This window comes from Hypanus sabinus, chromosome 16 (assembly GCF_030144855.1).
Source record: "Hypanus sabinus isolate sHypSab1 chromosome 16, sHypSab1.hap1, whole genome shotgun sequence".
Lineage (NCBI taxonomy): Eukaryota > Metazoa > Chordata > Chondrichthyes > Myliobatiformes > Dasyatidae > Hypanus > Hypanus sabinus.
The window spans coordinates 82,077,753-82,099,449 of NC_082721.1; the positions used below are offsets into that span (position 1 = coordinate 82,077,753).

The window sequence follows — 21,697 nt, forward strand, 5'->3', positions numbered from 1 at the left end:
CATTGAACCGACGGAACGCTGACCTAGATAGTATATTTATCGCACCACTAGTTGCGCATTTCCAACATCTTTGTTGCTCAGCACATACAAATCGCAGAGTTCTCTTGATCACCGCAGTGCACAATAGCATTTTTGGAATGAATGCGCTCGACGTTGGCAACTCAAAGCACAGGTCTACAAACCCTTTATCAGAGGCACAGAGAAAAAAAATCACAGTTGAACCGAGAGAGCCTGTTGGCAGTCGAGCAACACACACAAAATGCTGGAGGAACTTGTTGGTGCTGTTTGGATTTCCAGCATCAGCAGATTTTCTCGTTTGCCATTGGGAGTTCAGTTTGTCACACTACCTCTAAGCTAAGGTTCATAGCAGGATCACACACAAAATGCTGGAGGAACTCAGCAGGCTAGGCAGCATCTATGGAAAAGAGTACAGTTGACGTTTTGGACTGAGGACTGACCTGCTGAATTCCTACAGCATTTCATGTGTTGCTTGGATTTCCAGCATCCGCATTTTTTCTCTTATTTGCTCATAGCAGGATACTCATTTCTCACCTTTCTGTATGTGTGATTATCGCAGGGAATGTACAAAATGTGCTCAGAAATTCTACCTGAGCTTCACTGAGAAGACTGGGTCTGGCCAGACACAGAACATCATAGTAAGCAGGGCTGCATTTTTGATGGAAGAAATGGTTAATCTGGTACATCTGCTCTTGTGAGGAAAACTTTCCCCTATCCTCGCCACAAGAAATCATTTGACACCATTTCATGTAATATCTATTTGTCAAATTAACAAACACTAGGTCTTGTCCCTATATGTAAAAGGCCCTTACTCTGCAGTCCACCAGTCTTGGAACATCACTGCTATAGCAAACTGCCATCAGGATTACTTCCTTCTGGGATTCTACTGTGTACAGGAAGAAACATTTTGTGCCGGTATCTTCAGACCCAATATCAGAAGACTGTGCTCTATAACATGTTATTAGGAAAACACTTCAATTGCTGCCAAAAAAACACATTAATTTAGAGAAATGGATCCTATGCTCCAAACAAAACTTTTCTGCTTTTAGCCACCTGAGTCTTGCTCCCTCACACTCCGTGCTCCAGGATGCACTAAAATTGTAATCTATGCAAAGGCCCTTTGGGAGAAAGCTACTGTGTAATACATACTAGTTCTATAGGAATATTTTAGAGAAATAAACTGCTGAGTATTGTGAAAACGTTTCTCCTTCAGTAATTTAGTATTACTTTTCCCTTCTCTCATTTTCAATTGCATGCTTAGTCACTACTCCCAAAATTCCTCTGAACTACATCCTTCCCAGTAATCAGATAGGAACAGTTTAGGAAAAATCGGACAGCTCTCTTTACATTTGACCTGACTAATGTTTGACAAGAAACAGAAAAAAAGAATCAAAAGGCTAACCAGAACAAAGAGTATGACTAATAGGAAGCTGGGCCTCTGTTCTGTATTCTAAAAATAGGTTGATTTGTCAGAAATCTTTAACATTAGTAATGAGTTTGTTAGCTTGGTCACTGAAAGATTTCCACTTCTTAATAAGAACAAAACTAGGGCTGTAAATAGTAATTGTTAAATGAAGTAACAAATTCCAGAGAAACCTTACTTCATAATGAAACACAGCTCCTGGGGTATGGGGGTGCGGGGTGGTTGTTGAGCTAAGTAGCTCAGAATGCAGAACCTTTGCAGAAGGTTATACAAATTGGGCAAGTTTGCTTAAAGGATGCAATCAAATTTAACAGCAGTTGGCCTGTTTGTATTTCGAGTTTGATATAATTCTGTGAATTGGCTATTCCGATATTCCCAATTTGTTCCTGACTTTATGAAGGCAACCTGCAAAATAATGGAATTCTGGCCTCTCTGTCAAACTTCACAGATCAGCTTCGGCACACAGAATTTCTCTGGTATTAATTTATTGCACAGGAGTACATTAAAAAGTCAGGAGTATCAATACATTATTTACATTCATGCACAGCTCAGGAACTGTCTGCATCTGAGTTGGAATCAGAGTAATCAGCAACAAGTGAGTTGGCACTGACATCTTGATCTGTGTCCCTCGCAACCTCAGATTGTGGGAGAGAATCATCTTCCCCTTTAACACTGCTGCTTCTCTCTTCACCCATACAGTCTGAAATTAAACTCCTTTGATCATTTCCATTCCCCGTCTCCACCGTGGTCTGTGTATCCCTGCTGATCAAGTTTGGCTGCTCCTTCTGGTTCACTGAAAACTCTGCCGATTTCTTTCGGATTATTCCCAAGTCACTAGCAACAATTGCACTTGGGCTATTTACAGATTTGGTTGTTGATATTTTGCTCACTCCTAATTTCTTCAACACATCTCCAGTCTTCTCTCTTGATACGGCTTGGGGAGCCGAAAACCAGGACCTCGAAGTGATCTCCTTCCGTTTCAACCTCTGCCTGTCTTCATAAGCTGCATAGGAAACACAGTCAGAGTCACCGGTATAACTTGTTCCACAATAATTGCACTTTACACAAGGGATCATTCTACTCACATGAGTTTAGGCAGCAAGAATCAGCTGTGAGGCTATTGTGAAGATACTGGGTCCTCAAACCTCACCCTTTGTGGGCTTACCCACATCTCAAGGACTGCAGTGGTTCAAGAAGGCAGCTCACCACTTTCTCAGGGGCAATCGCAGATGGGCAATTAAATGCTGCCTTAACCTGTGAAGACCACATCCCTTGTATGAATAAAAAAAACTGTAGATTCCAGCTGATAACTGGACAACAATTGATCAGTGTTGGGATCCTGAAAGTTATAGCGACCATGTGGTGCTTATTTGTATAGACTGCTCAACACAGCGAACTTAGCATAGCCGAGGACCCAAGCATTGTATGATCAAGCCTTTGTGGCAGCATTTCCCACCCACTCAGAAACCAAGGCAGGTGATCCATTTCCTCCAGTTTTCATTTTGCCAAACATTTAATCTCTTGAAGCAGGGATTCCCAACCTGGGGTCCATGGACCCCTTGATTAATGGTAAGGGTCCATGGCATAAAAAAAGGTTGGGAACCCCTGTCCTGCAGGCCATGTCAATAGCAGCAATCTAATTTTTTTGAGGGGGGGGGGGAATCCAAGTCACTTTGTAGAAAAATCCACTCTGGCTTTTGACTTTGTCCAAGACATTGTAGCCACCATCAACCAGTCTCCACTAATATTGCTTCCATGTCTGGCACTGATCCCCTCAGCTACCTTTCCTTGCCACCCTTCTAGCCTTAGCTGCTGTGTTTTGAGGAGTGTACTCTGCTTGTTGTAACTTGAGATTATTTACTTGGTGACTACTGATTCCAAATTTGTGCATAAGCTGCAGCATTTAAGTTCAAGTCATTCACTCTTAGCACCAGGCTAAGAAGGAGACCTTCCACAAACCTCCAGGTATTCGATTAGTCAGTTTGGAGCCATTCTTTTGGTAGAGGAGGAAAGATCTAAATTACTAGACTTGGTTTCCAGGGTTGAGGTGGGGGTTGTAGAGACCATTGAGGTCAGAATAGGAGCAGGGCATCCAGCTCTAGCCAGCTCTGTTGTGGAATAAGACTGCAGCTGTTCCAACATTCCTCAAGTCCTCTTTCCTGCTCTCTCCCCATAACTCTCAAATGCCTTACTGATTAGAAGTCCATCTCCACCTTAAAGTTCCGCAAGGACTCAGTCCTGACCTCAACAGCTCTCTGTGGCAAGTTCCAAAGATTCTCAGTCTTTAGAGAAGAAATTCTTCCTTATCCTAGTCTTAAATGGGTCTCTTCATCTTCATCTCATGTTCTTCATATTTATTGCTTCTTTTGGCTTTGCACATTTTGTTGTCTGGTTTAATGCCCTGGTTGGGCAGACTTCCATTGATTCTGTAACAGTCATTATTCTATAGATTTATTGAGTATGCTCACAAGAAAATAAATCTCAGGGTTGTAATTGGTGACATATATGCAGTTTGATAATAAAAATTACTTTGAACTATATTCTCAGATTATTTCCTTTGTATTCCCCCGATCATGTGTATTAGGATTCTATGACCAGGGGAGCAGTCAGTCAGTCAAAAGTAGCTAAACTTACTGAGCATGGACACAACACACACAATCCCAGAATGTGGAGGTTCCCATTTCAAACTGAGTTGAAGAAGAATTTATTCCCCTGGAAGGTTATGATTCGTTTGAACTCCTATGAGGAAACATCTTCAGCATTTCCCTTATCTTGACTCCAAGAATCGTACGTATTTCAATAAAGTTATTTATCGTTCTTTTAAACCCTAGTGAGTAGAACTCAGCCTGCCTCACCCTCCTTCTAAACCCCAGTGAGGAGAACCCAGTCTGCCTTAGAATGCAAGAATGTTCCTTTAAAAGTGATAAGAAGGAATTTCATCAGCCAGACAGTGGTGAATCTGTGTAACTTATTACCCAGATAGCTGGGGAGGGCAAGTCATTGGGTACATTTAAAGCAGAGGTTGATAGGTTCTTGATTTGTAAGGGCGTCAAAAGTTACAGGGAGAAGGCAGGAGAAATGGGGTTGAGAAGGATAATAAATGAGTTAATATTGAATTGTGGAGCAGACGGTGGTCTAAATGGCCTAATTTGCTCCCATGTCTTATGCCTAATATCCTTCCATTCCTTATGTATTCACGTGCCTATTTAAAAGCCTCTTAAACACCTCCATCATTCCTGGCTAAGTGTGCAGGCAAACATCACTCTCTGTGTAAATCTTCTTTGAAGTTTTCACTTTATATGCAAAGAGGTTAAAGAAACCGGATGCCTACTCTATCTGTGTCTCTCATAATTTTATATATTTCTATCACATCTTCCCTCAGCCTCTGTTGCTCCAGAGAAAGCAACACAATTTTTCCAACCTCTTCTTGTAGAACTGCCGTTTGATCTGGACAACATCTTGGGAAACCTCTTCTCTACCCTCTCCAAAGCTTTCATATCCTCCCCATAACGGGACGACCAGAGCTGAATGCAATACTCCAGATGTGGCCTAAACAGTTTTATAAAGCTGCAACATAACTTGTTGACTCTTGAACTCAATGCCTCAACTAATTATGGCAAGCATAACATACACTTCATCGACCAACTTATCAACTTGAGTGGTCATTTTCAGGGAGCTATATACTTGGACCCTAAGATCTCTCTGTGCACCAACTCTGTTAAGTGCTGTGCCGTTAACTGTGTACTGTTTGATTCATTGGCTGAATGTAGTTCACCTTCTCCCAAACTTACTGTCTAGAGCACGTAATTTGAGGAGGGAAGCCAGGTGTTTATCTTCCTCAGACTCCTCAAGTAGCGGGATGCTGAGACATGCTTTGTTCCGAAGAGCTTCATCTTTCTCTTCCCCCTCTTTCAGTATCTTCTTCTCATCCTAAAGGTAAGGTAGATCAGATCTGGAATCAGCACTCCTTTGTAAGTGGAACAAAGCTTTTGAAGTGTTGTGATTCACAGGTACACAAAGGATAAATTAAAAGCAATATCCTGCTGATGCTGGATATCAGACAATGCTTGAAATGTTCAGCAGATGGGAAAGGAGTTATGCAGAGAAAAGTAGAATTAAATTTTTAGTAAGTGACCTTTATCAGATGCTGCCTGACCTTATGAGTACTTCCAGCATTTCTCTTTCTTGGAAGGAAAATATAATGGTAGAATATAGTATTAATGGTAAGACTCTTGGCAGTGTGGAGGATCAGAGGGATCTTGGGTTCCGAATCCACAGGACGCTCAAAGCAGCTGTGCAAGTTGACTCTATGGTTAAGAAGGCATATGGTGTATTGGCCTTCATCAATCATGGAATTGAATTTAGGAGCCGAGAGGTAATGTTGCAGCTATATAGGACCCTGGTCAGACCCCACTTGGAGTACTGTGCTCAGTTCTGGTCGCCTCACTACAGGAAGGATGCGGAAGCCATAGAAAGGGTGCAGAGGAGATTTACAAGGATGTTGCCTGGATTGGGGAGCATGCCTTATAAGAGTAGGTTGAGTGAACTCAGCTTTTTCTCCTTGGAGCGACGGAAGATGAGAGGTGACCTGATAGAGATGTATAAGATAATGAGAGCCATTGATTGTGTGGATGGTTGGAGGCTTTTTCCTAGGGCTGAAATGGCTGCCACAAGAGGGCACAGGTTTAAGGTGCTGGGGAGTAAGTATAGAGAAGATGTCAGGGGTAAGTTTTTTATGCAGAGAGTGGTCAGTGTGTGGAATGGGCTGCCGGCAACGGTGGTGGAGGAGGATATGATAGGGCGTTGTAAGAGACTTTTGGATAGGTACGTGGAGCTTAGTAAAATATAGGGCTATAGGTAAGCCTAGTAATTTCTAAGGTAGGGACATGTTTGGCACAACTTTGTGGGCCGAAGGGCCTGTATTGTACTGTAGGTTTTCTGTTTCTATGAAAATAGCACTGACAGAATTAACATAGCTGGCTTTGGGTTTCATGACTACCTTCACACACACTGACTGATTTCCTACAGTAATATTATAAGATGTCACTGATTTCCTACATTAATATGATAAGATGTCAGAGAGGAGGAATACCTTCAATGATGAAACATTGTTGGGGAAATTTTGCACATTAACTGGTGGTATTGAGTGGGTGAGATAATTGCAGACTGACTCATACTTCTTGAGGGAATTAATAACCACACAATTATGTTAACTCTCAGTTAAGGATACTGGTGAGCAAAGGGATACTGAGCCATAGTCCAGTGCTTTTACTCTGATATTTATCGTCTGCCCTACCCGGAATTTCTTGCGTAGCATGCTGTTAATGGCAAAGTCGTCTTTCCATGCATTCTGCATTTCCTGGATATTGGACAGGGTGGGAATAGCAATCTTTAGCTTCTCCTGGTCATCCACTCCATGTTCTAGCTTGTACATAGGATCTGTTTCCAACTTCTTCTTCTCTTCATGCTCTGAAGAATGAATGGTTACATTTAGGCACCTCATGGTCAAAAAACGTAAAGCACAACACTCACCCATTGCAGGATTTCCCAGTGGCCACTAATTTTAATCCTACTTCCCATTCCCATTCTGATATGTTGGTCCATGGCCTTCTCCATGGTCACGATGAGGCCATCTTCAGGTTGGAAAATCAACATCTCATATTCTGTCTGTATAGTCTCCAAACTAATGGCATAAACATTGAATTCTCTAACTTCTGGTGATATCTCCCCTCCTTCCCCTTACTTCTTTTTCCATTCTCTGTTCTGGCTCTCCTCTTACCCCTTCCCTTTTCCTCAGCTGTCCATCACCCCTCTCCTCCTTTCTTTTCACACATGGTCCACTCTCAAGATTCCTTCTTCTTTGTCCTTTCCCCTCTACTACCCATCACCTGCCAGCTTCTCACTTCATCATCCCTCCCCACCCACCTTTCTCCTCGCCTATCACTTTCCATCTTGCATGCCTTCCTTTCCCCCACCTTCTTTTTCTGAATCTTTCCTCTTTCCTTTCCAGTCTTGATGAAAGGTCTTCGGCCAAAACATCCCCCCCTCCCCCAAAAGATGCTGCCGGTCCTGTTGATTTTCTCCGGCATTTTGTGTGTGTTACAGGATAATAAATGCTGTTGCATAGGAGTTCAGCATGGAACTGCCAACCGGAGAGCCACTATCAAAAGACATGTTGACACTTAAGTGTATGCTCACCCACCTCACAGTGAGCCTCGGTGCAATCCCAGCCTGTCCGATCGGCCATCAGCATGTGCTCCCAGCCCTTCATAATCTGCAGGGTACTCAGCTTCCATTACCCTGCAACCTTCTCCCACCACAACCACGCACCCCCCCCATTCCCCACCACCCAACAATATCCCTCCACTGGCAACTCCTTGATTACGAACCAGTTGTTAAAATCTGTTCATTGTCCTTCATGTCCCAGCGCTCTTCCTTCCGCCGGGCGCCGCTCACAATCACATAGTCACAGTTCGCTGGATCAGTCTGCATCTCAATGTAGTTTACACACAAGTGGCACTTCATCCGAAATCTGCAATACCCAATGTTGGATTCTTACGAAAGCACAGCCTTAAAGACCCATTACCCCCCCCCCCCACCATCTCAAATAAGATAAACTGAGACATACATGGAGACAATTCCTGTCTGCGCCACAGGAGAGATAGAGAAGAGAGATAGATGAACACTGATCTTGCCCACAAGCTGACGGAGAACAAGGCAAGAATATTTATCGGGGACAATACTGGATACAGTGTATGCAGATATTAGAAAGGATGAAATCCCTATGAATCATATCACTAAAAGGGGTTCATAGTCATACCTTACAGTCAATCATTCACAATCTGGAGGACAGTGTACTGAGATCTAATTCAATTCATGGTTAAATGACAGGCAAGACTTAAAACACCAGAATCACACAGGACTTGAGGAAAATGAAGTCACTCTTATTTAAGCAATAATTATTGAAATACCTCCTTGTAAAACTGATGGAACATTTTCCTGTACAAATTCATCAGTGCCAAAACTGCTGTACAGAGGCAATACAAGACAAGGCAAAGAAGAGGGTCAGCTGTGCTTATGAAGGTTTCTTTACAGAGGACAGAAAGAACCAAATCTTGAAATGGTTGTGGATCAGCTGGGTCAAATAACAAATGAATGGTGAAGCACTGCTGGTACCTGTAAATGGGTGTTGTGTAGTAGTTTCCAACTTTCTTCTTCTCTGCATTGTACCGGACACCTGAAATCAACAAAGAGATTTGTCAAAAGCTGCCTAAAGCCAGAGGAAAGCTTCACTGCTGCATCCAACAATCTTAGGAATCCAGTAGCAGAAGGCAGACACAGAGTAAAGCTTTCTCTACACAATTCCATTGCCCTTTGGGTATTGGGGTTAGAAACTGAAGAAGACACCACTGGACTTGGAAAATGTAGCTGTATTTTATTCTGGACAGCCACACTCAGCATCTCAACATATTTCATTCTGCTATCAGAACTAATTGCCAGTGATAAATGGATAATAATCCAACTGACATGCTTCCACCTACATTGACAAGATGGTGATATGAACAGATCTGGTTCATTAATGTCTTCCTTTTTTTTCTTTTTAAATCTTTTTATTAATTTTCAAACAAAAGATAAAAAACAAATACAGAGAGCGTGAGAGTACATAATTAATAAGGTTGGAATGCAAATACAAACAGTTAATAACACAGATATAATAACCTCCCAGACTCATACTGTATTTGCAAAAATAAACCCCCCAAAAAAAACAAACTAACAACAGCTAACCTAACCGACATGGGCTATTGTATCATATCAGGCGTATACAGTAGTGTCAATAACTCCGCACCTCTATCCAAATAACTAAAGGTGATAAGAAAAACGGTTTGGGAAAGGTCAATTTAACTCATGAAAATGTTGAATAAATGGTCTCCAGGTTTCTTCAAATTTGACCGAAGGGTCTAAAATGACACTTCTGATTTTTTCTAAACTCAGACAAGACATAGTTTGGGAAAACCATTGAAATGTAGTTGGGGCATTAATTTCCTTCCAATTCAATAGAATGGATCTTCTAGCCATTAATATAACAAATGCAATCATCCGCCGAGCTGAAGGGGATAAATAACTTTTATCCACCATTGGTAAGCCAAAAATGGCAGTAACAGGATGAGGTTGCAAATTAATACTCAAAACTGTTGAAATAATACCAAAAATCTCTTTCCAGTATTTTTGCAAGCAAGGGCAAGACCAAAACATGCGGGTCAAAGAGGCTACTTCAGAATGGCATCTACCACAGATTGGATTAACATGGGAATAAAATCGAGCAAGTTTATCCTTAGACATATGGGCCCTGTGTACCACCTTGAATTGTATTAGGGCGTGTTTGGCACATATAGAAGAGGAGTTAACTAACTGTAAAATTTTCTCCCATTGCTCTGTAGGTAAGGGAAATTGAAGTTCTTTTTCCCATTCATTCTTAATTTTATTTGACATCCCTAGCTGTATTTTCATGATCATATTATAAGTAATGGCTATTAAACCCTTCTGATAGGGATTTAAACCTAGAATTTTTTCTGTAATGTCAATTGGGCATGAATTCGGAAAAGACCGTTAATGTCTTTTATGGAGAGAAATTTCCCATCCTCATCTAGTTTTGCATTATTGTGAATCAAGACCCATTTACGGGGCAGGCTTACTAGAGCTGTTGGGAGTGGTTTAAACTAATATGACATGGGGGATGGGATCCAGTATGATCGAGCTGAAGATGAGCCAGCAGGTTTACAAGTAGATGATGTGTGTAATATGATTGTAAGGAAGGACAAGCCAATGATTGGGTACAAATGCAGACAGAGCAAAGAGTTAAATTGTACCACAGAGGCAAAATTCAAAAGGGTGAAGAATGCAGGACAGAAGGTGCTGTATTTAAATGCGCATAGAATTTGGAATAAGTTGGATGAACTTGTGGCGTAATTAGAGATTGGTCAGTACGATGACTGAGTTGTGGCTGAAAGAAGTCCATAGTTGGGAGCTTAACATCAAAGGGTATACTTTGTAATGAAAGGACACAGGAAGGCATAGGCGGTAGTGTGTCTCTGTGGGTAAGAGATGGAATTACATCTTTAGAAAGAGGTGACACAGGGTCAGAGAATGTTGAATCTTTGTGGGTGGAGTTAAGAAACTGCAAGGGTAAAAAAAAGCATTATGGTAATACTCCAAATAGTAGTCAGGATGTAGGGTTGAGGTTGCAAAGGAAGCTGGAAAAGGCATGTAATAAGGGTAATGTCACAATTGTAATGGGAGCTCCAATATGCAAGGGGATTGGGAAAATTAGGTTGGTGTTGGATCGCAAAAGAGGGAATTTTTTGAAGACCTTGGTGATAGCTATTTAAAGCAGCTTGTGCTTGAGCCTACTTGGTAAAAGGCTTTCTTAGATTGGGTGTTGTCTAATAACCCAGATTTTATTTGGGAGCTTAATGTAAAGGAACACTTAGGAGACAGTGATCATGATTGAATTCATACAGCAATTTGAAAGGGATAAGCCTAAGTCACATGTATCAGTATCACAGACAGACAAACATACTTATTGATCCCGAGGGAAATTGGGTTTCGTTACAGTCGCACCAATCAAGAATAGTGTAGAAATATAGCAATATAAACCCATAAATAATTAAATAATAATGTTAATTATGCCAAGTGGGAAAAAGTCCAGGTCCAGCCTATTGGCAAAATGGGATAAAGAGAATTACAGAGGCATGAGAGAGGAGCTTGCCCTCACGTGGATTGGAGAAGGATACTGGTGGGCATGACAGCAGAGCACAGATATCTCGGGCTTCTGGGAATAGTTCACAAGGTGCAGGATTGATATGTCCCACTGAAGAAGTTGTTCTCAAATGGCAGGGGTAGGCAACTGTGGCTGACAAGGGAAGTTAAGGACTGCATAAAAGCCAAGGAAAGGGCATCTAATGTAGCAAAAGTGAATGGGAAGTTGAATGATTGGGAAGCTTTTAAAATCCAACAAAAGACAACTAAAAAAGCTACAAGAAGGGAAAAGATGAAATATGAGGGCAGACTAGCCAATAATATAAAGCAGGATACCAAAAGTTTTTTTCAGTTATCTAAGGAGTAAAAGGGAGATGAAAGTTGATATAAGACCACTGGAAAATGATGCTGGTGAGGTAGTAATAAGGAACTAAGAAATGGCATATGAACTTAATAGATACTTTGCATCAGTCTTCACTGTAGAAGACACTAGCAGTGTGTTCGAGGTCCATGAGTGTCAGATAGCAGGAGTGAGGGCCATTGCTTTTACAAAGGAAAAAGTGCTAAGCAAACTCGAAGGTCTTAAGGTGGATAAGTCACCTGGAACAGATGGACTACATCCCAGAGCTTGAGAGAGGATGCTGAAGAGAAAACCGATGCATTGCATGATCCTTCAAGAATCACCTGATTCTGACATGGTCCCAGATGACTGGAAGATTGCAAATGTCACTCCACTCTTTAAGAAGGGAGGAAAGCAAAAGGAAGGAAATTATAGGCAAGTTAGCTTAACCTCCATAGTTGGGAGTGTTGGAGTCTATTATTAAGGATGAAGTTTTGGGATAAAATAAGTCAAAGTTAGCTCGGTTTCTGTAAAGGGAAATCTAGCCTGACAAATCTGTTAAGAGTTCTTTGAGGAAGTAATGAGCAGGGTGGACAAAAGAGAGGCAGTGGATGTCACTTTCTTGGATTTTCAGAAGGTATTTGGTAAGGTGCCATACATGAGGCTGTTTCACAAGATAAAATCCTATAGTGTAACAGGAAAGATACTGGCGTGGATAGAGGAATGGCTGACAGGCAGGAGGCAGTGAGTGGGAATAAACAGGGCCTTTTCTGGTTGGCTGCCAGTGACTAGTAGTGTTCCTCAGGGGTCAGTATTGGGACCACTACTTTTCACATTGTTGGTCAATTATTTGGATAATGGAATTGATGGCTTTGCGGATGATATGAAGATAGGTTGAGGGGTAGGCAATGCTGCGGAAGTAATGTGATTGCAGTAGGACTTGGGCAAATTAGAAGAATGGGCAAAAAACGGCAGATGGAACAGTGTTGGGAAATGTATGATAATGCATTTTGGGAAAAAAAAACAATAATCTATTATCTAAATGGGGAGAAGGTTCAAATTTCAGAGGTTAGAGAGAGACTTAGAAGCGTTCATGCAAGACTCCCAGAAGGTGAATTTACAGGTTGAGTCTGTGGTAAAGAAGGCAAATGCAATGTTGGCATTTATGGTAAGGGGAATAGAATATAAAAGCAAGGAGATAATGCTGAGGCTTTATAAGACACTAGTATAGTCAACAGTTTTGGGCCACCTATCTCAGAAAGGAAGTGTTGTCTTTGGAGAGTCCAGAGGAGGTTCATGAGGATGATTACGGGAACGAATGGGTTAAAATATGAGGAGTATTTGGCAGTTTTGGGCCTGTACTCATTGGAATTTAGAAGAATGTGGAGGGGCAGGGGGAGAATCTCTTTGAAACCTACCAAATCTTGAAAGGACTAGATAGGTTTGATGTAGATCCTATGGTGGGGGTATCCAGATCTAGAGGGCACAGTCTCAAAATTGAGGGGTGACCTTTTAGAATGCAGGAAGGAAGGAAATTTTTTTTAGCCAGAGAGTGGTGAATTTGTGGAATGCTTTGACATAGACTGTGATGGAGGTCCAAGTCCATGGGTATACTGATATTTTTCTGATTGGTCAGGGCATCAAAGGATATGGCAAGAAGGCAGGTGTATGGGGTTGAGTGGGATCCAGGATCAGCCATGATGGAATGGCAGAGAAGACATAATGGGCTGAATGCCCTAATTCTGCTCCTCTGTGTTATGGTCCTACATGTTTGACACAAGTGGCATAAACAGGCCACCTGATAGTGGGAAATCAGCAATGAATGATAAAAACAGCCTTGGCAGTGAAACTGAAATTCTCATATATTAAAATTTACCCTCCTTACCCATTCCAATGTGCTTTCCACAACCATCACACCAGATGTTGTATGGCATCTCAAACCTTTGAGAAAGAGAATGATTTGGTTATTGAAAAACACAAAATTATTTTAACGAAACCAGAAAGATCCTGCACAGGAGAAGGCCACCATCTGATGTCTCTACCAATAGGCCACAGTGTGAACACTGCCAGGCTATTAGTCAATGCAAGCTGTCCACACCAGGAATTATTGCTGAATGAACACTGGGGAGACCCATTAAACTTTCAACCAGGGTCTGTTGTAACTTAGTGGTGCTTGGGACAAAATTTACACCCCCCCCCCACCCCCCCGCTGGGACACACTTCATAGAGCACAACATACAGCTTTGAATAAAAAACTTACCGGATGATGAGGATTCCTTGGGAGAGTTTCCGGGCCCTTTCCCGGAGAGGGTGACTGTTCCTGTATTTGTTGAGGGAGCCATGCTGTTGGGTTAAAAAGGCATATTAAGAAACTACAAGAACAGTATGTGGCAAAGTATTTACGTAGATCACGTAAATACTCCCACTCTTCCACTTAACCTGCCTCTTAGTGCTTAGTAGCCCTCTTGCAATGTGCTGTGAGTTCAATATTATCTATACTTGTCCTGGAGGCAGTACAGCATAGTTAACATAGAACACAGAACAGTACAGCACAGGAACAGACCCTCCTGCCCACAATGTTGTTTGTGCGAACCAGCTAAAAAGTAAACCGCCTCCCCCCCCCCCAAAACAAATCCCTCCTACCTAACAATGTCCATATACCTCCATCTTCCTCATATTCATGCGCATATCTACAAGTCTGTTAAAAGCTTCTAATGTATTTGCCTCTGCTACAATTCCAGGCACCCACCGCTCTCTGAGCAAAAAGAGACTTTGAAAAGAGAAAAACTTTGAAGTGTGCATGTGTTCACTGGAGTTCAGAATAATGAAATTTTATGGAAAAATGCAAGGTTCTGAGACAAATTGGCACATTAACACTGAAAATGCTTCCTGTAGATATTGGGGACCAGATTCATTATAAGAGGTACGCCATTTTGGATTCAAGCGAAATTTTTAAAGAAAGTACAGGGTAGCAAATGATTACTTATTGAGATAAGCTCAAATTGGTGAGTGATATATTATTGCACTCTAAAAGAATTAAAAGTTAAGGGAATCAGACAGGAAAAGGTTAAGGCTAGGAACCACTTCAGTTACTCAATGGCAGATTGAATGCATCTAAACTTGGGAACTGTCCAGATGTTCAAGATTATTTGTGAAAATAACCAGAACTCTGGGACTTCGGAGCAAAGTACTGGTCAATTTGGGCTAAAGAAGCCTGCTCCCAAAACCATCAGAGTGCAGTTACAGTCACAGCTGTCCATGTACTTACAAGAGCTGTAGCCCAGAAACTCTCAGAATTGGAAAAAATCTAAAGCTCCCAGATAGGCTTTAAGGACTGCACCCATTACGTTCTTATGATTAAGGTTGCTAACACACACACAGAAGAATCATTGTACTATGCATTACTCCACAACTTTTTAGTGGATACAATTTCCATTTTCACTCACTGGTAACAGTGTTTCACCATACACAATGAATACTAACCTTGGCAGGATCAAAGTCGGGTGGGTAATATTTATTCACACCCTTCCGTTCACCCTGCAAAAGAGAAAAGAAAATGAACTATGAGTAAAAGGTCCTTTTCCTTTGAATATACCCCTCCCTTCCTCCAAGAAGCACTGATTCATGAGAATGTAGGTCCCATATGGAAGATCACCCTCTGGATCGCAAAGCTGCTTTTTTTCAGACAGCACCAGAAGAACAGTAATCAATATTATCCATACTTGCCCTGTAATCAACAAGGTCATCATGGGACCAGTGTGCAATACTCCCTTAGTTGACATCTTGCAGATAGCTCACAAAAATAACTTTTTACTTCTTTTAAATCTGTTTTTCCACCTTAAACATGTTTCTGGGATGGTGAGCACCTAAGATTTACGGCCTGGAGATCATTTGAGTGACCCAACACTTTGCTGGCTTTGAGAAGATTCATGGGAGTGAGTGCATACTCGGATGGTCTGGAAGCTTCGAGATGGTCTGCAAGCTGCTGTTCAATAGGTTTCAATTTAATGTCAGAAAAATGTATACAAGATACATCCTGAAATTCTTTTTCTTCATAAGCATCCATGAAACACAAAGGAGTGTCCCGAAGAGTGAATGACAATTAAATGTTAGAACCCCAAAGCCCCCCCCAGCTCCCCTTCCCACGCATAAACAGCAGCAAAGAAACGACCCCCCTCCCCCAAAAGCAAAAAGCATCTGCACCCTCCACTGAGCACTCAAGTGTGCAGCAAAGCATCAATAAAGGCACAGACTTGCAGTACCCCAAAGACTACTAATTTACCCGGTAATTTGACATACCACAGGCTCTCTATCCCCCTAATAAGGGAAAAAGAGGTGTCCCCATTTTGCAGTGAGAGGGAATACATAACAAAACAACTCATTGATTTATGGTGTTAAAAGTCTATTGCATTGCCTTTTCCGAACTCTGTGCCCAAAAGAGCTTGGGTCTCTGGGCACACAGCCAGCTCCCTGCTTTCGATCTTCCATGCACTCCCATGACATGTACTTGATTACACAAAGGTTGGAGGTGTTGTTATGACACAAAGGTTTGAGATGCGGTGATGACACAAAGGTTGGAGGTGTTGTGGATGGTGTGGAGAGCTGTCAGGGGTTACAGAGGGACATTGATAGGATGCAAAACTGGGCTGAGAGGTGGCAGATGGAGTTCAACCCAGATAAGTGTTAGGTGATTCATTTTGGTAGGTCAAATATGATGGCAGAATATAGTATTAACGGTAAGACTCTTGGCAGTGTGGAAGATCAGAGGGATCTTGGGGTCCGAGTCCATAGGACGCTTAAAGCAGCTGAGCAGGTTGACTCTGTGGTTAAGAAGGCGTATGGTGTATTGGCCTTCATCAATAGTGGAATTGAATTTAAGAGCCAAGAGGTAATGTTGCAGCTATATAGGACCTGGTCAGACCCCACTTAGAGTACTGTTCTCAGTTGTGGTCGCCTCACTACAGGAAGGATGTAGAAGCCATAGAAAGGGTGCAGAGGAGATTTCCTGACGAAGGGTCTCGGCCCGAAATGTTGACTGTTCACTTCCACGGATGCTGCCCGACCTGCTGAGTTCCTCCAGTTTGTTGTACGTTGCTTTGATCCCAGCATTTGCAGCGTACTTTGTGTTTACAAGGATGTTGCCTGGATTGGGGAGCAGGCCTTATGAGAATAGGTTGAGTGAACTCGGCCTTTTCTCCTTGGAGTGACAGAGGATGAGAGGTGACCTGATAGAGGAGTAAGATGATGAGAGGCATTGATTGTGTGGATAGTCAGAAGCTTTTTCCCAGGGCTGAAATGGTTGCCACAAGAGGACACAGGTTTAAGGTGCTGGGGAGTAGGTACAAAGGAGATATCAGGGTAAGTTTTTTACTCAGAGTGGTGAGTGCGTGGAATGGGCTGCTGGCAACAGTGGTGGAGGCGGATATGATAGGGTCTTTTAAGAGACTTTTGGATAGGTACATGGAGCTTAGAAAAATAGAACGTGGAAGGCAAGGAAGAGTTCAGTGGCGACTGCCTGCCTTTTGATTGCTACTGGAATCTGTGTGCGGCTTATTGCTGTGGCAGGCAGGTAGGCCTCTGCCTCGTGTGGTGTTCCTCTCTTTTGATGAATGTCGATGATATAGTATGATGGTATCATGGTTCTGCATTTATGAATTGGACTATTGCATTTATGGACTTTTTCAGACTTATGTCTTTTATTTCTGTGTTCTATTTTTACCGCCCATTCCTCTTCCGTTTTGTTGTGCAAGGGGAGGTTGTTTGGGGATTGATGTTCTGCTAGTTTTTTGTGCAGGGGATGGTTGTTTTTGGGGAGGCTGATGTTGCTATTCAGTTTTCTCCGGGGACATGGGAGTGTTTGGGGGGGGCGGGAGGTTGATGAATCAGGACGCTGTTCTTTTTTGTACAGTGGGGTGTGGGTTTGATGTTTCTCTCTGAAAGTCTTTCATGTTCTCTTTGTTTTGTGGCTATCTGGAGAAATACAAATTTCAGAGTTTATGTGGATTCATGCTTTGATAATAAACGAACCTTTGAACTACTGAGCCCACTCAGTTCCTTGCTCTGGGTGTTAGCTGTTCTGTAAATTAATCAGCAATACGGACCTCTGCTGAGGCTTCTCCTCTCACTACTCCCAAGTATCCAAGGCCACTCTCCAAAACATGAATAGATAATATGCCTACTAATGCCTTAGGGAAACACCTTCCCTCAATGCAAAGTTTTTTCAGTCCGAAATAAAAACAGTAAAGTCTTTGGCAGTAACTGAAGAGCTCAGTTTTCCATCTGAAACCCATCACCAGGACGAGAATATGACCATTAGTATATATTAAATCTTTCTCAATTCCTGTGTTTCTGATTGACAAAGAATTGGTTACACTTTCTGTTGTTTTTATTCCTCCTATTCAGAATGTTAACTTTTGCAGAAATCAATCCATCCTTGAGCAATCTCTTTGCAACCAGTAACAAAGGAGCTCTAACGAGGGTGAGGAACGGATAGAGGGGCAGAGGGACTCACGTATCAGAATTAGAATCAGACTTAATATCGCTGGCATGTGTCATTAAATTTATTGTCTTGGTGCAGCATGTTGATGCAATGCATTATAATAGAAAAACATGAATTATATTAAACATATAAAATAGTTAAATTAAATAAGAGGTGTAAAAATAGAAATAAAAAGTAGTGAGATAATGTTCATGGTTCAATAACGATTCAGAAATCGGATGGCAGAGAATAAGAAGCTGTTCCTGAATCATTGTGTGTGTGCCTTAGGGCTTCTGTACCTCCTTCCCAATGGTAGCAATAAGAAGAAGGCAGTGCTGGTGATGGGGTTCTTTATGATGGACGCCACCTTTCTGGGGCATCGCTCCTTCAAGATGTCTTGGACACTACAGAGGCCAGTGCCTAAGATGGAGCAGAGTAAGTTTACAACTCTGCAGCTGATTTCGATCCTGTGCAGTAGCCAACCCCCGCACCATACTAGTGATCCAGCCAGTTAGAATGCTCTCCATGGTACATCTGTAGAATTTGTGTGTGTTTGTGATGAAATATGTAATGAAATATAACCTCTGTTGTGCCTTCTTTGTAGCAGCATCATATGTTGAATCCAGGGTAGCTCCAGACACCCAAGAACTTGAAATTGCTTACTCTTTCCACTTCTGATCCTTTTATTAGGACTGGTGTTCCCCCATAGTACCATTTCTGAAGCCCATGATCAGTTCTTTGGTCTTATTGACATTGACTACTTGACTGTTGCTGTGATACCACTCAACTAACTGATATATCTCGCTCCTGTACACCCTCTCATCACCATCTGAAATTCTGTCAACTATAGTTGTATCATCAGCAAATTTATACATGGTATTTGAGCTATACCTAGCTACACAGTCATGGTTGTAGAGAGAGTAGAACAATGGACTAAGCACACATCCCTGAGGTGTGACAGTGTTGATTGTCAATGAAGGGGGAAGTTATTTCCAACCTGCACAGTTTGTGATCTTCTGGTTAGGAATTTGAGGATCCAGTTGCAGAGGGAGGTACAGAGGACCTGGTTCTGGAGCTTTTCAATCAGAACTGTAGGAATGATGGTGTTAAATGCTGACCTGTAGTCAACGAAGAGTATTTTTCCATAGATACATATATTGTCCAGATGATCCAAGGCCACATGAAGAGCCAATGAGATCACATCTGTCATCGACCTATTGTGGCAATAGACAAATTGCAGTGGGTCCAGGATCTGAGACAGGAGTTAATTCCATCATGTTAATGCAGGAAGAAGATGTCTTGGACTGTGCTCTGGCAAAGTTCTTACAGTTTAAAACCTTGTGATGTGATTCCAACTTTCAACAACACAGAATTTAGTCTGGCATAGTGGAGGAGTAAAAGAGCAGTTGTTTCACGACTGCAGAGATCAAGGTTCACTTCTAACTTCTGGTGCCATCTGTGTGGGGTTTACACATTCTCCCTTTACCTCCAGAGTTCCAGTTTCTCAAAAGATACAGTCAGCCCTCCTTATCCGCCGGTTCTGCATGCGCGGATTCAACCAACCACGGATTGGGAAAACCCCCAAGTTCTCTCTCCAGCACTTGTTGTTTGAGCATTGTTCGCCTCGCATCTTGTGTACAGACTTTTTTTTGTCATTATTCCCTAAACAACAGTATTTACATAGCATTTATATCGTATTAGGTATTATAAGTAACCTAGAGATGATTTAAAGTATGTTATATGCAAACACTACACCATTTTATATAAGGGACGAGCATCCGCGTTTTTTCGTATCCGCACGGGGTCCCGGAACCAATCCCCTGCAGATAAGGAGGGCCGACTATACTGGTTGGTATGTTAACTTGCCACTAATTTACCTTTAGTGCAATCTGAGAGGACTGACGGGAATTCAAGAATAGATTGCAAGGAAAATCAGTATGGAAAAAGATTGCTCTGAACCATCATAGTCAGTGGAGCAAAATAGCCTCCTATTTTGTCAGGAAATACTGCAATTTCTATCCATATTTCACAAATACAGTAGTTAATGGCTTCACAGGTTGTAATCTTGAGTATTCACCCAAACACCATTAAGGTAAAAAAAATGGGATAGTTAGATTTGGAAGGAGATAGAACACAGTACTCAAAGAGAAAGTCCCTGGCTATGCATCATCAGCTCTTACAGTCTCAGTCTTTGTCCAGTTTCTATACCAAACAAGTATTGCCAGACCGCAATAAATTCCCAATCACTCTCAAAATATTAAACCCAATCAACAGACTTACCATTGTTTATTCCGGAGCTCTTAATCCAACTCCAATGGATCCTTCCACAGTCAAACACACTGAACAAACAGAAAGAGACAGTAAGTGCACATTCCTGGTGCATCATACTCATATTCCTTCAGCTTCCTTTGAACAGTCCAGCAAAGAGAAACAACCTCAGAAGATAGGGATGTGGAAGTTGATCAAGAGTGGGAGAGGGAACTTCTCAGGGATCCCAGGAGGGCTGTCACTGGGTGTAATCAGGAAAGCGATCAATAAATTTGTTACTAATAGCAGAAATGAAAAGGCATATAGCTAGTGAAGGAAAATGTTATACGGACAAATGATCGACCATGATCTTACTGAATCATAGAATAAGAAAAAAGGCTGACTGGTCTACTCTTGACTAATGCCTATCGGATTATTTTGGGTTGCATGTCCTTTATTGAGGGAGAGGGTAGTTTAGGAAGATGATGGTGACAAGGTGGAGGGGATGTTGCTGTTCAGGCAATGGTAAAGGTTACAGGCTGTCAAGGGAGGATTGAGGGGTGTGCCGGCTGTCTGAGGAAAATAGGTGGGAACAAGGAAGGTGAACTGGGAATGCCAACATATCCAGCACCCCAATCACCACCTCAACCCACCAGCCTGATCTTCCTACTCTCCTTCCCCTTCTAAATGTGCTGTCCACCACTGCTTAGAACCATAAGTTGTGGTCACCGATTGCTGCCTGATAAAGAGCGAGCAGGATAGTGGAAAATGGAAGAGAACTCGAGTCACGAGAAGAGGGGCATGATCCAAAATTTGGAAGGGGTCATAACCCTTGACCTCCGAGCAGGCGAGGGACAGTGTTAAGACACATGATCTAGAGACGCCACGATGAACCGCTGCTGCGTTGTGCCCAGGCCTCGGGTTAACGATCACCCCTCATATGCCCGAGTTCAATTGCTGGCTCTCTCCCTCAGACAGGGGCAGGGAAATGAAGCGATCGAGGGTCGATGGACGCGGGTCGGGGTCCAACACAGGCCCGGTTTCCACAGTAACCCGCCAGCGGAAGAGCCGCAACTTTACCTTGAGCTCGCGCGCAGCTGCTCTCTGCGCAGGCGTGCGCTCCCCGGCAACCAGTCAGGCCGAGGCCTGGCGGCTGCGCCGTTGAACCGTCCGCCTCCCTCCCTCATTAAAACAAACGCTGATAACACGCCGCTGGACCGGCGAATGCTGGAAATGTTCAGCGGAGCAACCGTGGAGAGAGAGGGCAGTCGCCACCTGCACAAGGGCGGGTACGGAGAAGAACGAGGGCAACGAGGGCGACAGAGCTTCCACGGCCCTTTGCAACGGAGAATACTGAATAATGCGCCACCCCTGAATAAAATACTCTTCATTTTCGCCCTGATCAACATTATTCTGAGCAACACACACAAAATGC

The 21,697-nt window shown here is 42.5% G+C and overlaps 1 protein-coding gene across 4 annotated transcripts; it reads right to left on the reverse strand.

The window, feature by feature from the left end:
* Positions 1 to 1,909: 1,909 nt before the first annotated feature.
* Positions 1,910 to 21,434, reverse strand: yju2b (YJU2 splicing factor homolog B). 4 transcript variants are annotated; one of them, XM_059992262.1, is made up of 10 exons: positions 21,343 to 21,434; positions 20,296 to 20,354; positions 15,021 to 15,074; positions 13,798 to 13,880; positions 13,423 to 13,478; positions 8,618 to 8,678; positions 7,831 to 7,973; positions 6,738 to 6,910; positions 5,233 to 5,371; positions 1,910 to 2,444 (listed from the first exon to the last, which is right to left on the reverse strand). In XM_059992262.1, the coding sequence occupies exons 2-10, from the start codon at positions 20,296 to 20,298 to the stop codon at positions 1,990 to 1,992; spliced, it is 1,167 nt and encodes a 388-aa protein (XP_059848245.1). In that variant the 5' UTR covers positions 20,299 to 20,354; positions 21,343 to 21,434; the 3' UTR covers positions 1,910 to 1,989. The 4 variants fall into 4 exon arrangements, with proteins under 4 accessions (XP_059848245.1, XP_059848248.1, XP_059848247.1 ...); XM_059992265.1 differs by lacking the exon at positions 21,343 to 21,434 and adding an exon at positions 21,100 to 21,334; XM_059992264.1 differs by lacking the exon at positions 21,343 to 21,434 and adding an exon at positions 21,093 to 21,334.
* Between the last annotated feature and the right edge of the window lie 263 nt (positions 21,435 to 21,697).

Coding starts and splice junctions, on each gene's coding strand:
- yju2b (XM_059992262.1), bottom strand. Junction 7,974..8,617: donor TACACAACACCCATTTACAG/GTACCAGCAGTG, acceptor TGGGTATTGCAG/ATTTCGGATGAAGTGCCACT. Junction 6,911..7,830: donor TGAACAGATTTTAACAACTG/GTTCGTAATCAA, acceptor TTCATTCTTCAG/AGCATGAAGAGAAGAAGAAG.